The sequence below is a fragment of the Theobroma umbraticum genome, unplaced genomic scaffold (genome assembly GCF_002168275.2).
Source record: "Theobroma umbraticum cultivar Fairchild unplaced genomic scaffold, ASM216827v3 scaffold_67.0, whole genome shotgun sequence".
NCBI classification, from domain to species: Eukaryota; Viridiplantae; Streptophyta; class Magnoliopsida; order Malvales; family Malvaceae; genus Theobroma; species Theobroma umbraticum.
In genome coordinates this window covers 787,674-802,019 of record NW_018397262.1, presented here as the reverse complement: position 1 = coordinate 802,019, position 14,346 = coordinate 787,674, and the positions used below count along the sequence as shown (strand labels likewise).

At 33.3% G+C, this 14,346-nt stretch overlaps 3 protein-coding genes across 3 annotated transcripts in view; 1 reads left to right on the top strand and 2 right to left on the bottom strand.

Annotated features, from left to right (window-relative positions):
• The first annotated feature begins 364 nt into the window (after positions 1-364).
• Positions 365-4,406, top strand: RPL21C (Ribosomal protein L21). Its single transcript, XM_021431836.1, has 5 exons — positions 365-749; positions 1,066-1,146; positions 3,333-3,434; positions 3,531-3,605; positions 4,152-4,406. Exons 1-5 carry the CDS (start codon positions 402-404, stop codon positions 4,221-4,223), a joined length of 678 nt encoding a protein of 225 aa, XP_021287511.1. The 5' UTR covers positions 365-401; the 3' UTR covers positions 4,224-4,406.
• A 759-nt stretch (positions 4,407-5,165) lies between these two features.
• Positions 5,166-9,550, bottom strand: LOC110418989 (putative membrane protein At4g09580). Its single transcript, XM_021431835.1, has 4 exons — positions 8,919-9,550; positions 7,546-7,813; positions 7,244-7,414; positions 5,166-5,732 (listed from the first exon to the last, which is right to left on the bottom strand). The coding sequence occupies exons 1-4, from the start codon at positions 9,182-9,184 to the stop codon at positions 5,601-5,603; spliced, it is 837 nt and encodes a 278-aa protein (XP_021287510.1). The 5' UTR covers positions 9,185-9,550; the 3' UTR covers positions 5,166-5,600.
• Positions 9,551-13,550: 4,000 nt separating this feature from the next.
• LOC110419574 (NAC domain-containing protein 30) overlaps positions 13,551-14,346 on the bottom strand; it is a 1,073-nt gene continuing 277 nt past the window's right edge. Inside the window, exon 2 of the mRNA XM_021432669.1 lies at positions 13,551-14,344. Within this exon, the coding sequence (XP_021288344.1) occupies positions 13,820-14,344 (525 nt within the window). The 3' untranslated portion in view covers positions 13,551-13,819. The remainder of the gene's footprint in view (positions 14,345-14,346) is intronic.

Sequence of the window (14,346 nt, the reverse complement as noted above, 5' to 3'; positions counted from 1 at the left end):
AAATTCAATATTATATCAAATAGCAGTGATATCTTATACTGAAATATTTTTCATAATTAATAAAAGATAACATTTACATGATTTACATATTAACATAATATGTTTTATATTTTATGTTAACGTCATGTGAATATAATATAACATGAGATATTAGTGAATATAATAAATTAATAAAATTTATTTATTCATTTATTTTTACTTTTGAAAATGTAAAGTAAATTGTATAAATAATACTCAAAAAATGCTTATTATTATTATTATTATTATTATTATTATTATTTCAAAGGGCATAATGGACATTGGGACTGAAAATGGATAGGATAAGTCTATTTTACACAAGGGGAGGATGATAATAAGAGAAAGCTCACTTCTTTTGCAGTGAGCCAAAAAAAAAAAAGACAATGGCGTCCTCCTCAGCGTATGCAACGTTGGCTCTCTGTTCTTCTTTCGCCACTCATTGCAAAATCTCTAATCATCCCCATCACCAAAATTCTCTTCTTTTCTCTCCTTCCAAAACTCCCTTTTTCTCTCTCTCTAACCCTTTTTCTTTCAAGTTCACTCCATCTCCTCTCCTCTCCAAAGCACCCACGTTTTGTACAATTCCCAAATCCTCTGAATCCGACGCCGCCGTTGTTGAAGCCGAACCTGATAACATACAGCCCGAACCAGAGCCAGCACCAGAACCGGCTGAGGTTGTTGAGGCTGCCAAGGATGAGCCCAAAAGGGAAGAGATTTTTGCTGTTGTCATGGTGAGTTACAACTTTGAATTCAGCAGTTTTTTTATGTGTTTTTAAATGGAATTGTCACTCTCTATGCATTTCTAAAGATTTTTTTCGGATACCCTTTGGGCATTTTTAATTTTTATCAGTGTTTTTAGTGGAATTTAGCTACTACCCAGACTGTATTTTGGTTTTCTTCAACAGGTTGACGTTTTTCATTTTAATGTTTTTTCCCCATCTTTTTCTTCTAAGTATTGTGGTTTCCCAAATAATATAATTATGATTATTCATAACAAAAGTTCCTTGTCTGCAATGTGTTTGATTTATTGGTATGGTTTTGTTTTAGATTGGGTCTCGCCAGTATATTGTTTTCCCTGGACGATATATTTATACTCAGAGGCTTAAAGGTGCCAATGTCAATGATAAGGTCGGTGCTTTGGTTTTTTGGCTTTTTAATTCTTAATCACTTGAGAAGTTGTTATCTTTATTAAAGTGTTCAATATATCTTGCACAGTCTAGCTTCTGCTTTGAGAAAGAAATGAGCTTGCGATTGTCATCAAGTTAGTAATAGTAGTATTGTTGTCACTTTTGCTTGAGTGGTTGAATTCATTGTGTTCATACATGCATTGTCATATTCTCTACTTACAATTTGCCTGTGCTGATTACTAGAGGGAAGAAAGGAAAATGGCCTTTGGTACATAGTGAATGGAACAGTATATGGGCTTCAAATATCTTGTCTAGTTCAGCGTAAAAAAGTGTTGGCTTTTATACTTGCGTTTTTTCCCAAAGTGGTTGCTGGATGGTGGTTTTGTTGACCAGCTTCAGATGTTCTAAAGATTAAGGTCTTGGTCACGCATTTGGATAGAAGAGAGCTGGCTACTTTAGCATTTTCTGGAGCATAATTTTTCAGTTTCAAGCACTCATCTATATCGGGGACTTGGCCACACTATTCCCAGTCTTCATTTCATTGGTAGCTTAGGGAAATATTATTTGATCAAACATATAGGATAACTTTGTTGGCTGATAGATATAAGAAATTGACAATAAGATGAGTGTTGGTTTTATGAAACAAAGAATCGATGGTCATCTGGTGGTTCATTAATCCATGATATAAAGTTCGGAGATGTAGTTTAATTGTGAGAGAAGTTACAGCGAATTATTCCAAGAGCTAGTTTTGGGCATTAGGATTTAGGAAGAGAAAGAATTCTATATCTCTGCGTTAATCCCCCGACTGAAAAAATGGGGGTAATAACGGGCTCTGTCTCTGCAGTATTAATATGTAACAAACCAGTCACGAAGGGTAATCTTTATTATTGATAGCACTTATTAATTCTTCTTCGGTGATGCTGTTTTGGTAATGATGGGCTATTTTAAAAGTAATTTAATCTACTTACCTCAATGACCAATGATTTTTCCTCGAGGAGTTACTTGACTTCAAACAAGTTTGTGTTGAGTCATGACAGTTGCTTCTACAGTTTCAAAATATGTTGAATGTTAATGATTTGTCAGCTACATTTCCTTTATCCACTCTTTGATACTGGCATTTGGGTCCAGTGGAAGAAGAGTGTCATCTCTGAGTGGGTTTATTGGGCTGCACTGAAGCTTGGCTGCTGGTGAAAATTTTTGATTGGGACTATACAAATTTACTTCATTAACCTAGTGTAAAGAATCTGAAAGAAGTCTTGGACACGTAGTATGTCTCTGAATTCCTAAGCAGCAGCTGCTATCTGTAAACATGCTTCTATAAAACATAATGGTCTATTTGCTAGTTAAGTTTGAAAGAAGCATAAATGTATATGGAAGCAGTACCTAATTGTTTTGAGAACAATAATCCAAATGATATATTTCTGATATAGCAGCAGTCTGCATAATGAGAAAAGAAAGAAGTGAAAAAAAAATTGGGGGTTTTTCCATCTAGCACTAGCTTAACTTGTAGAACTGCAATATATGCCACCTGGGCTTAGCTCAAGTGGCAAGAGGGGTGGGTTTTGGGTAGAGTTGCTAGGTTTGAACTGTAGCATTCTACTCTTTGTCATTAATACTATCCTTTTGACTGCAGTTTTTAATAACACAGTACTACTTGAAGTAGATGAGAAAAAAATTTAATATTCTTGTTTTTCCATGACTGTTACCCTTCCATTTTTTGAAATTATTGTTAGAATCATACCACTATGATGCGATTAGAACATTACAGGTAATAATCTTCTGTTATTCTGATTGAGAACCAAAAGGCTATGCATTTTTCACTCTACTATTCCAATACTCCCATTATGGCCTGACTGGGCATCAGCTTTTTCTACATTTCTGGAACATTTATAGTCAGGAGGGGGTTTTCGGGGCTGTGTGTCTAAATTCTGGGAGCTTTGTTCACTTGATATGTTTTTCTTTGAAATTTGTTATTTCTTTTAACCTTATCAATGGCCTGAGATGGTGTTAACCTTGCTGTTGATATGACATGGTGTTATTTTAGCTGTGTTAATTTATGCATTACCTTCATGCTCAATGCTCATGTATTTTAACATTCCAGAGAATCAGTAATTTCATCACTAGTTGACTTTTATTTTCATGCTGTGTTAGCTGTCTTTAAATGTTTAAATTCTCTTTGTTGCACAGATTGTTTTGAACAAGGTATTGCTTGTGGGTACAAAAACAACAACCTATATTGGAAAACCGGTGGTGACTAATGCTGCTGTACATGCTGTTGTTGAAGAGCAGGTAATTAGCTCCTGATGTTATGTATTTATTTATTTATTTACAATACTATAGCCTGTGCCTACTGTGTGACCCGTAAATATGTATATTCAAATGCAGGGATTAAATCCAAAAGTAGTTGTCTTCAAGTACAAGAAGAAGAAAAACTATCGGAGAAATATTGGACATCGACAGGTATGACAAGTTTCTGACTTAACAGTTGATTAGGGACCTAGTCATGATGAATTAGAATTTATTGCTAAAATATAAATAATTCAATCATCTTGTTTCGTAATTTAAATCAACCAAAACCAATGCCTTCTCACCCTCCCTTCCTATCATCTGTTCTCTCCTGATCCTGAGGCCTCTTGCTTCTTTCATATGACTAAACCAAAATTAATGCCCTCTTGTCCTCCCCTCTACTGTCTTCTGCGTTGGCCCTGAAGCCTCTTCCCAAACCAGATGCTTGAGCAGCTGCTGATTTTCCCCTTGCACCTGGCTCGGAGCCATGACTCCCAAACCAGATGCTTGTGCAGCTGCTGATTTGTGCATAGTCTTAGGTATCATTGCTTTCTCGATACTGAAATATGTCTGATAGCGTAACATTGTCATTTCAGTATCTGTATCCCATCTTATGTTCCACAAATACAGTGATTTGAGTTATGCTAAAACGACAATTTTATAGACTTGTTTTCTTCCACCTCATATGTTTATGATCTTTCGATTGACCGACTGTTGCAGCCGAATACGCGGATAAGGATAACAGGCATCACAGGCTACCAAGACTATCCTGCAGTGACGCTCAACTCCTGAAATTCCTTGTGGAGGATTGGATGCCACAGTTTTTGTTTCTCTCTGTTTCCCATTTTGTATGTATTTCATTTTAAAGTTGGCATCTAGATTGATATATTCCTTAAGAATAGAGAATTATGAAAAACCAGTTGATCAAGTATATATTGTCAGAACAATGATTAATTAACTTCAATTTCCCAACAATTCTTTTCTCTTCTGGGGCCTGCATCTGTCATGATTGAGATAAAAAAAAATCTCAAGATCCGAATCCGAAACTGTTTTAAGACAAATATATATATATATTCTAGTTCGAACGTATCGTTCCAACCAACCTTGAATTGTTCTAACGACCTTCCACACGCCTCTCTGATACTTTCTCCACCTCCCAATCTAACCCTCTTCGCCCTTGCCGGAACTATACCTTAGCTCTTCCTTCCAAACTCTGACAGCTATATCGCCAAAGCTCTTCTGATAAGAAGCCCCTTGTGGTTTATATGCTCCCGCAAGGGTTCCCATAACTCTTCCAGGTAAAGGCAAGATATTACATTCCATGTTGGACGTCTAGCTTCCGATTCCAGGTCCATGTTGGATAAGTTCATCAAGGACAACGTCGTCATACGCAGGACAGTTTGGGCTGATTCCAACTTTCTTGGAAGAAGAAAGGGTCGATGCTGGGATCAGTAATGGTGGGTGAGTTTGTGACGAAGGGTGGTGGATACTTCAACGTGGATGAAACAGGGAGTGGTACAATTTGGGGTTGGAAAACTTAGTGGCACAGGCCACTGCATTGGCAAGAAAGGGAATGAATGTGTTCAATAAAAATTAAGCACAATGTGGATAAGATAAGAAAGAATTGCAAGGAAAGATTGATGAGGACAATTACAAAGCCACAGGACAAAAATATTGATCTTCATGCAATTCATGGCATAAGGTAAATTAAAATATCAGCCACAAAACCACCAATAACCTAAAGTGAAAACAGAGTACTGAAAATATTATTACTGAATATACTATATTAGTACAGCTTTTACATATTCTACAGCAAGATCTTTTATCATGTAGTGCTGTCTGTGAAACTGTCACGAGAGTAATTGGAGTATAACACGTCTAGAAAACGTATGACTCTCCCAAATGTTTGTAAATAATCCAATTGGGAGATGATTGAGTTAGCTTACATTAAACAGAAAATTGCCAAGAGGAATTTCTTGTGTTTTCATCATTTGTGTCAGCACAGGCCCCCCATGTACCACAAGATGAGTGCTAGATCTTCAATATTCAGATGCAGAGATAAGGATTTATGGCTCTATTCTTTCTTGGATCCTAAATATTGAAATTGTCAATATATCTATTCTTAATCCTCATTGTCGGGAGGATGCCACAAACTTCACCGACATAACCTTATTCATATATTCTCTTTCTCTTCAGAAGGGTTGGAAATATGGAGACTGATCCGATAAGGAAAAGCACAGACAATGTCTTAAAATCATAGAGATCCTTTACAGACCTGAGATCCCCAAGAGCAAGGCCAGCCTGAATGAAGAAATAAGAAGAGTCATGAACCAAAAGAATAAAATTAAGCCAACATGCATTCAACATCATCAACAAATACCTCATAAAAAGAAAAAGAGAAGCCATAGAGTGAACAGAAGTAACTGAAGGGGCCATCAAATGATCAACAAAATGTTCATTGATCCTTCTATTGTAATGATTTGATAAATCCTGTTCAATTCTTCTAGCACCTCACTGAAGTGGAATTATATTTATGTGCTATTGGCCCCGTAGGGACAATCTCAAGAAGATCCCTTCTTCAGTGGACACTGGGGGACATCACATCCAAAGTCCATTAAGCTTAGCATCTACTTGCTCTTTGTTTAAGCATCAAAGCGAAATCTTAAGTGTATCCATTCAAACATAGAAAAAGATCTAAAATCAGTTCTCCAAAAGCATTGTAGATCTCTTCTTAACATCCTCCTAGAAAAATCTGAAAGATAAACTATCTGAGGACATGATTCGATCTTTCTCTATCATCGTTCCACATCTTACATATGACTCCAATAAATTGCATCAAATTGAATCTTACCACAAACTCTATGTTCTACATTTCTTTCAATTTGAAAATGCCTAATTCAGTTACAGTCCACAACCGACTATAATGGAGACAAGTAAATATATCACAATGAACTACCTATTGAACCTCTATCTGAAATAGCTTTACTTTCATTATGACAAGGCATCGATGAATCTTCAATGATATATGTTACAGTAAGAAACCTACCACAACTCTAATCAGTGCTCAATATAAGAAGCATCTACTTCAATCCCACAACACATCATACATATTCCAATTTATAAAGAAAATTATAGTCCTTTTGACACACCACTTGGAAAACTGTTCAACTAAAATATACCCAAAATAGTCCCTACAGTTCAATGACTCCAAGCATCTGGCTCAAGGACCCCACTTAGACAGACTATAGCCTCACGTCATATGCTATATCAATCTTGTAGAAACTTTTCTCACTCCATGTTGTTAAGAATTCACATCAATTATTTTAATACTTTCAAGAAATCCTCCTATATGGAGCTAGCTAAGGTAAAGCAAAGCTCAGAATGGTATTCTCATTCATCTGAGCCTTCACAACAGAGTTTATATAGTTAGAATGCCCTGAATTCTTTCATTTTTGGCAATATTTTGTGAGGAAACACAAGCACCATTCATAAATTTATTGTTCAATCTCCTCATTAAGAACTGTTATAACTAACATGCTGACAATCTACACCATTTACACCTTAGTATCAAAAGGCTTTTAAATTTATCAACGTAAAACTATCATGCCATAACAACCATACTATATAGTATTAGCTGTTGCAATGGATTGGATAAGCTATGAGTATCTGCTTTCTTTCAACAAATCAATTCAGATGACCATGTTCATCAAGATGATAATTTTGTTAATAGAAGAAAAAGAATAGTAAAAAAAAAAAAATCAAGGCATAAACCAGCAGAGAAAATAATTGTGGCACAGGTGCAGGAAACTTACTTTGACAGTTATATAGGAGGCTGGGATTAGGCCAATAAAAGTTGCCAAGAAGAACACGTGAAACGGTATGTCAACTATTGGTGAAGCCAAATTGATAAATAGGTTGGGCAAAGTAGGAGTAATTCTCAGAAAGAGCATGTAATTGAGCAACTTGTCCCTGCGTTTTGCAATCTGATTCCACAAGAATGCAGATTAATTCAGTACAAAAAGGATGGTAGTACAAGACAAATGAAAGATTCTAAAATAAAAGACAACAAACACCACAAATTCCAAAGATAGTAACAAGGAAAAAAAGAAAGTACCTCTGCTTGAAAAAATCTTAATTTATCAGGCCACAACCAACTAACCAAGGGCCTGCCAATCAGCTTAGACAGAAAAAAGCAGGAGCATGCTCCAGCTGTGGCATTAAAGACGACCAAGAAAAGGCCCCTAACGCCAAAGAGAGCTCCAGCTAGCAAAGACATGAAAATTGTTCCAGGAATCATAAAGGTTTGCATGAAGATATAAGTTGAGCAGTAACCCAAAATGAATTGTGTTGGGTAATCCTTTGCATATGTTGCAATATTATCTCTGAACAAAAATAAAGGCACATTAATTAGTAAAATGAGTTGCGGTTAAAATATGAACACAGAAAAAGAAGTACTGACAGGAAAGCAGAAATGCCTAGCAACAAAATGAAACAAATAAATAAGTAAATTGAAACAAATAACAGCAATAAATTAAGAATGGTAAGTTGGGCAGCAATCATAGCATATATATGGATGGAGAAACCAATGAAACTCAATGGTGGAATTAATTCCATAAGAAAACATCAAATCAGAACTCAGATACAACCAAAACAACCAAATGAAATCATGCCACCATAATTTTACAATAAAATAAAGTAAAATAAATAAAAGAAATTGTCCTCTAATTAGGTGATTCTCTCAAAAATGACCACTTGCTATATAAGGTTTCTATATGAGAATTATCTAGTACTTTACAGCATTTGTTCCATTTATATACTCGGCATGCATCCAATATGCTCCCTTTCATTTGCAGTATAGTATTTCCTCACACCATCCACTAATGGGCTAAAGGCTCTCACACACAAAGTGCAATGATAAGCACTAGAAGGTAGTTAAATTATGATTAACCATAGATTGCATTTCAAGTCCTCAGTCATTCAGTATTCATGTATATGCGACAGCGTAAGTATCACTGTAAAGCATATGCAACCATTTACTACCTCAGAGCATCATTCTCGGCAGAGCATTTTCATTTTCCCTTGGCTGTTATGCATTAATGTTTGTTTTGCCCAGAACTTATCCAAATTAGATATAAGTAAAAATAACAGAATTTAACTTCATCTTTATAGCTATCTTCACTATTTTAGTATCTAAAATTCTCGAATCTAACACAAACGGAGGACTGTTTCACTTTCGCACGACTCGATTTGTAGCTAAAAAAAAAAAAAATCCAAATAGAGCTTTGTAGCTCTAAAATCTCAAAAAAAAAAAAAAGAAAGGAAAAAGAAAAAGAAATCCGAGATGGGCATTTCGAAAATCTACAATATTCGTCAAACCCAGAAAGACTAAACACAAATATAAGCTTATCTCAAAACTCCAAGCATCAAACATTCACCAAAAGAATTTAATAAAGAAAAAAAAAAACAAAACAAAAGGAAAGAACCTACTTGAGCAAGCGGAGGTCAGAGATGGAACGTGGGATCTTGAGTTTCCCGTACTCGGTGGCGGGCATGGTAAGGTAGATGCAGAACAAACCGGTAGAAAAGATCAAGAAAACCCCAAAAAAGGCAGCCAATTCCCATCTCGAAACCGGAAACCTTTCCGATTTTAACCTTTTCCCAGTCGGGGAATCGTCGTCTTCCTTGCTGCCGTTGTTCAACAACGCCACAGCAGCACTCTCTTCGTCCTTCAACACATTCCTCGGCGCCACCATTTTCACAACACCGACACGGACAAAACGGCAAGAGGACAGACAAAGCTGTTGGGAACTTCTTGGGATCCCACCCCCCAAAAAAAATAAAAATAAAAATTTGTAAGGAAAATTTGTTGAATCAATTAAAGAATCATCGTAATGCCATTTTATGAGGGATTGAAAGCTTTGAAAAGGGGGGGTTTAAGAACCCTAATTCTGAAGAAATTGAAATTGAATGTGTTAAAGCAATGCGTTTCGATCTTTTAATGAAGAGGAAGAGAACAGAGAGCTGGAAATGTTTCAATTTTAGATTTTTTTTTATTTGTCTTTTTGGGTTTTCATTTCCATTTCTTTCCTTCCTTTTTGGGTTAGATGTGGCAAAATGGAGTAGGTAGCAGGTGCTTTTATTTGTATATAAATTTCAGCTGTCCCGTTTGAGGGGGAATTTACTTATTTTTAGTTATGTTTTTTTAGTGAGAATTTAACTTTTTAATTATATATGGTTCATTTTCGTAACATAAAAATAATTTAATTACATTCGAGTATTTAATTTATTGATTAATATATAATATTTTTATTTTAAAAAATAAATTTTAAATATTTTTTTCACAATTATAAAAAATATATATAAATAAAAAAAATTAATATAATAAAACCCTTTACACTATTTAAAAAAATTTTAAATAATTTTTTTATTTTTAATCATATTTAATCAATATCTATATTTTTATTTTGAATCAAATATACGATAAGTAATTAAATATTATTAATTAAATTATCATTTGTTATTTTACACTTATGTGATACAGAGGTGATATTGACGTGGAGAGTAAATATATCACATAGTTATATCATTATCTATTATGACATGTCCTCTTACTAAATTAGCGTCACATGGTATAAAATGACAAGTAATAATTATTGATTAATAATAATTAGTCAACTGTAAATTATAAGACCTTATTTGATTTAAAATAAAATTATAACAATTTAATTGAACGTGCTAAAATATTAATGGTTAATTTGAATTTTTTAAAATAGTTTAAATATTTTTTAAAGTATTATGCCTAAAAGTTTTTTATGGAAAATATTTTTGTTATTTGGATAACCTATCAATAATTTTTTTATTGTTTGGATCATTTTTAGAAAATATTTTACATCATGACCCATCTTCAAAATTTTTTTCCATCTTCAATAATTTTCTATAATAATATCATAAAAATATCAACATTCCTCAATTATACAAGACATCCTAAATATATTTTTTTCAATATTAAGATATATTATGTAAATATTATTTAACTCTCTTTATTTATTTATTTATTTCTGATCTTATTGTTGTACTATTTAGTTTGTAAGTGAATAAATCATAAATTGAAAATTAAAATAAATGAGAGATTATTATAGGTGAAAATTTTATTTCTTATTTTATAGAAGATTTTTTTCTTTACCTGATCTTAATTATTTTGTATTATGTTAAAGATTATATAGCATCTTAATAAAAAATAATTATAGATGATATAATTCCTATAAAATAGTTGAATAAAAATAGTGAATGATGCTTTGTTGGGCAAAGAATAATGAATAAAGAGATGAAAAGAAAAAGAAAAATAGTTGAATAACACTTTGTTGTGAAATAATTATATAAAATAATTATGCTTTGTGGGATCATTTTGTGGGATTGATCTTAAGGTTTAAGGAATCGATATCACGAGAAGGGGAAGGTAATGATGTTTAGTGAGATCGAACCTAAGGTTTATAGGATCGATCTCAAAAAGAAAAGAATGCAATAGGAAAAGGATTGGTAAATGCGTAAAACATTTTCCTCAAGTCAACATGAATTTTTCCATTGACCTAAAAATATTTTACTTCTTGTAAATATTTTTAGGTTACCAAATAAAGAATAATGATGAAAAAGTTCTAATCTTTATCAAACAGAGCCTATAATTCTTTGCAACTCTTTTTGCCTTAATTTCAAAAATTGCAAATTTGGTTGATTTTGGTGATTACAGATTGATTAGTTTGATAGGTAGTATCTACAAAATTATGACTAAGCTTTTAGCTAATCAATTGAGACAAATCATCAAAGAACTGATTTGCACCAATCAATTCATGTTTATCAGAGATTAATGGATTTAATATGAATTATAGCTAATGAGATTATAGATCGAGATTATACATCTTAAGAAGGAGAGAAAAGGAAGGTTGATATTTGAAGTCGATTTTGAAAAGGCATATAACAATGTAAGTTGGAACTTCTTGGACTTTGTGATGGCTAGAATGAGGTTTAGTGACAAATGGAGTGGATGGGTGAAAGAATGTATTTTTACTGCCTTGGTTTTAGTTCTTGTGAATGGTCCCTCATGGCACAATTCAAGATGCAAAAAGGTTTACGTCAAGGTTATCCATTGTCGCAATTCTTGTTCAACGTTGTGGCGAAAGTGTTTAATTGTTTGATGTCTAAAGCCGTGAAGGTTAATTTGGGTATAGGCGCTCAAATTGAAAGGAATGGGTTATCAGTATCCAACTTACAACCACTTGCAATATGCAGATGATACAATGGTGTTTGTTAATCATAGATTGAACATTTGCAAAATGTTTGAAGAATTTTGAGAATTTTTCAAGTAATTTCGAGATTAACCGTTTGGTTGGTTTTTTTTTTAGCTTATCTATATTTTAAAAATAGAAGTCAAACTAAATAAAGATTTTGAGAAACTCTTGAAAAAAAAGAAACTTTTTTAACAAATAAAATTAAAAAAAAAGCTTTAGCGCTTCTTTTTTTTTTTAAAAAAAAAAAAACATGCCTCCTTTTCAGGAGAATTTTTTTTTTGTTTCCAAAATGTCCTCATTTTATTATACAAAAATACTTTTTATATTTCTAAATATTTGTTTTAAATAAATAAAAAAATAAAGTTAACTTTTTTTCATAGTAAACAAAGGAATTTCTAATTAATATAAAGTTATTTATATAAAGGCATTCCTTCTGGTGCCCCTTAGGGTTCTATGAAAAATTGAAAACTAGTGCTTAAACGATTTGAAGCTAAGTTCGTAGGTTGGAAAGAAAAATGTTATCTTTCGATATTTTTTATGTCAAATTTTAAAATCCCAACAAGAGTGAAACACAAGCTTGGTAAAATGCAAAGAAGGTTTTTATTATGAGAAGGAATGGAGCAAAATATGTAACTATAAAGATCACGGTGCAATTTATATTACGGATATTGAAGTTAAAAGTTGAACTCTTTTTAATAAATGGATATGGAGATTTGGTAGAGAGCGATCGAGTTTTTGGAGAAGAGTTCAATTGAAAGAAAATGGTAGTGACTCAAGTGCTCATACAAATCGACCATGCTCCACTTTGTGGAGAATATTTTATCCCTCCTCTTCCCCACTAATAAATTTTTCATGCAAGTTTCATCAAATTTTGGTGTGATTGGTGGAAATAGAAAAAATTTAAATTTTTGGGATGAGTAATGGTTGAAAAAAATTATTCTTAAGGTGGCTTTTCATGGAGTTTTTGCACTTGACACAAAAAAATGCAAAAAAAATCTACAATTTTGGAAGTTTGGAGGATAAAATGTGACAATGGAAACAAAATATATAACAAAATACCAATTGGATCAAACCAACATATGAAAAATTAAAGTTTAATGTTGATGGCGCTGCATGTGAAAAGTTCAAGAAAAAATCGATATAGGTGGAATTTTCAAGGATTCCAACAAAGAAACTCTTAACTATTTTTTCAAAATCTATAGACATTGGTGATTCAAATCTAAGAAAGTTATTGACGACTAAAAAAGCTTTACTAATTTATGTCACTTCAAAATGATTAAACACTCATGCATTAATCATTGAAAGCGACTCGATCAATGCTGTCAAATGGGTACAAAGATTATACACTTCACCTTAGAGAATGAGAAAGTGGATCTTGCATATTGAAGGAGGGGAATCAAGAGGCTGATAAGCTAGCAAAAGAGGGAATGAGCAAGACTAATAGCATGGTGAAGGTGTTCCCAAGCTTAACAAGACTTAAAATCTTAACCATCATGGAACAGTAATACTAAGTTATACAATTATACATTATACATATATACATACGTATATATACAAACAGACGAAAAGTAATTAAGATTGCAGCTGACTTGAGAATTAATACAGATAAATTTTATGTATAACTAATTAAGACTCAATAACCTTTCATAAAGAACCAAAAAAATTTTAGGTTACATAAATTGTACCAAAGTGAAAAGTCACATGCACTTATATACACATCAAGAGACCTTATTATTATAACTTGCATAGAAAAAAAAATGCCAAAATTCATAAGAAAAGATTAACATTATTACAAAGTCATTTATATATATGCACTATTGCGCAATATACAATTTTGTAAGCATAACAAATGGGAAAAGATAAAAAAAAAAAAGAAAAAAGAAGGTAAAGTGAAACTTTCTACACACCCTCTAAAGCTTGCAGGAAAGTCTCCTTTTATCATAAGAACTCCATTCTTTCTCTACGACAAGTACTCTACTTTTTTAGCATGCAAATATTATGTAAATCTGAAGGACTTTTCAAACTTAGTTCCTATATGAGACAGGAGCTTTTAGCTTTGTTGAATCAGCATCTTGGATAAATAAATTGTGAAACTTGGGCCTTCCGCTATGATCCAGGGAAGCAGCCAAGCAGGTGTTCTTGAGCTTCTACCTCGTAGTTTTGGGGTATTAGTGGGGCAGTTTGATAGGGATAAGATGTTGTATCAGTCAGCTGTGAGGCAAGAAAATTGTCCAAGTTCTTCCAGTCAATGTATTGGCTACTGTTATTGCTCTTTTCTTCTTCACAATCCTCGTAATTTGTTACGAAATTCCGCTGGAAACCTTCTTTTGCTGCTAAACTTGGTGAAACAGTAGTGGGGCTATCCAGTTGTGGGAGTTCAATGACTTGTTGGCTGTCCAAGACATTGTGGTTGGACACAAGCTCTTGCTCCGAACCATAGGATTGATCATGAAAACTTGATCCCTGATTAGGATGAAGATGATGAAATGTACTTCCTATATCTGAAATTGACATCGGAGCCCTAACATGGCTGTTATCTCTGATATAGTAAGCATGGTTCCATGCTTCAAAGCCTTGCCTTTGATTAGGACTTGGCTTTCTAAATGCCCGGCAGACCACCCACCCTTCTTCCT